This window comes from Gastrolobium bilobum, unplaced genomic scaffold, assembly GCF_033153095.1.
Source record: "Gastrolobium bilobum isolate Gb01-03AN ecotype WA unplaced genomic scaffold, APGP_CSIRO_Gbil_v1 utg496, whole genome shotgun sequence".
Classification (NCBI taxonomy): Eukaryota; Viridiplantae; Streptophyta; class Magnoliopsida; order Fabales; family Fabaceae; genus Gastrolobium; species Gastrolobium bilobum.
In genome coordinates, this window is record NW_026895170.1 from 100139 (window position 1) to 102626 (window position 2488).

General features: G+C 34.6%; 1 protein-coding gene across 1 annotated transcript; it reads left to right on the forward strand.

Moving 5' to 3' along the window:
• Positions 1–1405: 1405 nt before the first annotated feature.
• LOC133296896 (F-box protein At1g61340-like) lies at positions 1406–2076 on the forward strand. Its single transcript, XM_061495946.1, has 3 exons — positions 1406–1582; positions 1705–1779; positions 1873–2076. The coding sequence occupies exons 1-3, from the start codon at positions 1406–1408 to the stop codon at positions 2074–2076; spliced, it is 456 nt and encodes a 151-aa protein (XP_061351930.1).
• The last annotated feature ends 412 nt before the right edge of the window (positions 2077–2488 follow it).

The window sequence follows — 2488 nt, forward strand, 5'->3', positions numbered from 1 at the left end:
TGGCAGTCCAAAAAGGTTGAGGTCATGGACAAACAATGGTCAAACAATTATCACCAAGAAATAAAAATAAAAAATGGTGATCTTACAATTTTATCTAGATCTGAGTGAGTTAATTATGAACGAAGAGGATTCACAAAGGAAGCAATCTACCCAGGAGGAAAAGATCCACTCCTTCAATGTTCAAAATCTAAACCAGAAACACTCCTTCAATAACGCCAAAGCCAACCACTTTATGTAGATTTACTCGGGTACACCCATAATTCAAACAATTTTTCAGGTGCCAAGAAAAATATTCGGGTACACCCCTCCCTATCCGGGTAGGTAAAAAATTTCAAAAAATACTCGGGTAGGGAGGGGTGTACCCGGTAGGCTTGGTGGTCAACGGTCAAACAGGAGCAGATTGATGTTATGTTTTTTGAGGGGGTTAAATTTTTGAAGTAATTTATAACGAAGATCAATTTGATAATTAATTATTAATAAAAAGTTAAAAGGGTAAAAAAGCCACACTTTCAACCTAACTTTTTTTTAGAAAAATTAAAAAATTAAAAATTCTACGCGGAACGTGTTCTTTGGTACTGACAACACCGACTCTGGCCGACCAAATCGCCACATCAGATCCACCTGCAACTGTCTCTCCCACGTTGCCACATGTCCCCCGGAGCAGTTGCCGTGTGTCCCTCAAACGGTTAGTTTTCTTCTCCCAACCGTTAACACGTAATGACTTCGAAGTTTCACATGCTATCTAATTTAGAGTAAGACCTAGTCCTACTAAAAAGTATGATTTAAAAATAAATAAATTAAAATGAACTAATTTAGTTAAAATTGTGATTCTTCTCAAATTCAAAAAGATTTGCATTATCTCTCAATAAGATTAAAATGGATTCGCTTTAAATTTATAAGCATCAAATGATTAATTTTTTTTATGAGAGACTAAAGGAAATATCATGTTTTTTTTTGCTAGGACTCTATATTTTATTTTTAAAAATAATAAAGGATGACGATAATTTTATTTTATTCTTTTAATATAAAGTCCGCTAATTTATTTTGACCCAATTTTTTTTTTTAATTTCAATTTAAAGATCAATTTCTGGCTTCTCCTTTGGCAGAAAAAGAGCATTCTCTCCAAACAAGAATAGAAAATCTCACAAATCTAGGGCATATCATCTCCAACAGGTTGTTTTTGTTTTATGTCTTTTCCATTTTCAAATTTGTTTCCTCTTTTTGTTGATTTCCTCCAACAATCCCTCTTTCCATGGAGCCACAATCTTGTTATTTCCCTTAGGTGTTCACAATCGCTAATAAATAGTCCTTGGATTTTGAGCATCGCAGACTGCAGCAAAAGGAATTTTTTTTCTTTTTTTCCTTTCTTTCTCCGAGATTCTCGGGTAAGTTTTCACTTACCAAAATGGCATTAGTGCTTGTGGATAATGGTTACACTGGGACACTGGGACAGAAAAGGGTCGTGGTTTCCAACAATGGGGAAACTTCTCCTCCATTGACTCCGTTGAAGAGAATGTTTAGTGGCAGAATCACTCTGAACTTTGAAAGCTCTTCCCTCGAAACCCTTCATCAAGACATTCTGGTAATTATGGAAATCTGAAGCTTTTTTTTTTTTTGTCTTTCTTTTACTTTGTGAATTTCAAGTTTTATTGTTAATGAGTTTTTATTTCTGATTGTGAAATGGGTATGTGTTCTGAATGGCAGATAAAGGTGTTGTGTGGTGTGGACCATGAAGATTTGAAGCAGCTTTTTCATGTCTCCAAAACGATTAGAGAAGCAGTACGTATTAATGCAGGAGCATTGTTCAGTTTGGTTAACTAGTGTTTCAATTGATTAATCTAATTATTAATTTTTGGTTTTTTCCTATTGTAGACTCTGATTGCGAAGCAGCATTTTGAGTATCAATTTTTTGCTTTTCCTATTCTATTTGAAGCTCCAAATGCACCATTGAGGAAATACAACAAGTCAAGGTTGAACGGGAGAAAGCTGGCTGATATCGCGGTAACCTTGTTTGCTTCAATGGACGAAGAACAGCAAGCCAAGGAAGGAAGAAAGGAAGAAAGGAAGGGCAACTGATGATAGAATATGATAGGATAAGAAGAGAAGAGGATTTTCAATAGATTGTACGTATAGATTAGAGAGGGAGTTGAGATCTATTAATGGACGTGATTGGCTTATTTCACACGTTAAGAAATCTTCACAAGCCATTTCTCCAAATCTTTCATTGAAGACTCATTTGGCTTGTCTGTAATCCCTCTGTACATGTATAGATATAGGGAAATAGAAAAGGGAGATTCTAGGGATTTTGTTCGGAGGGAAATCTTTGCCCTTCTATTCTGTGATAACTTTTATGATATCTTAATAAAATGGAAGTTCTCATTTTTTCTTGAATATTTTATTTTACATCTCACCTTCCATATCTTGCTGTAATAGATTCATTATACTTTGGTGGATTTTTTTGGAAGTTTTACAGAATGTTTATAATTAT

What these genes read in the sequence shown, in the direction of transcription:
- LOC133296896 (XM_061495946.1), top strand. Translation starts at nt 1,406, where the DNA reads ATGGCATTAGTGCTTGTGGATAATGGTTACACTGGGACACTGGGACAG. An exon ending in CCCTTCATCAAGACATTCTG is followed by an intron (nt 1,583 to 1,704) that starts GTAATTATGGAA and finishes TCTGAATGGCAG; the next exon opens with ATAAAGGTGTTGTGTGGTGT. An exon ending in CCAAAACGATTAGAGAAGCA is followed by an intron (nt 1,780 to 1,872) that starts GTACGTATTAAT and finishes TTCCTATTGTAG; the next exon opens with ACTCTGATTGCGAAGCAGCA.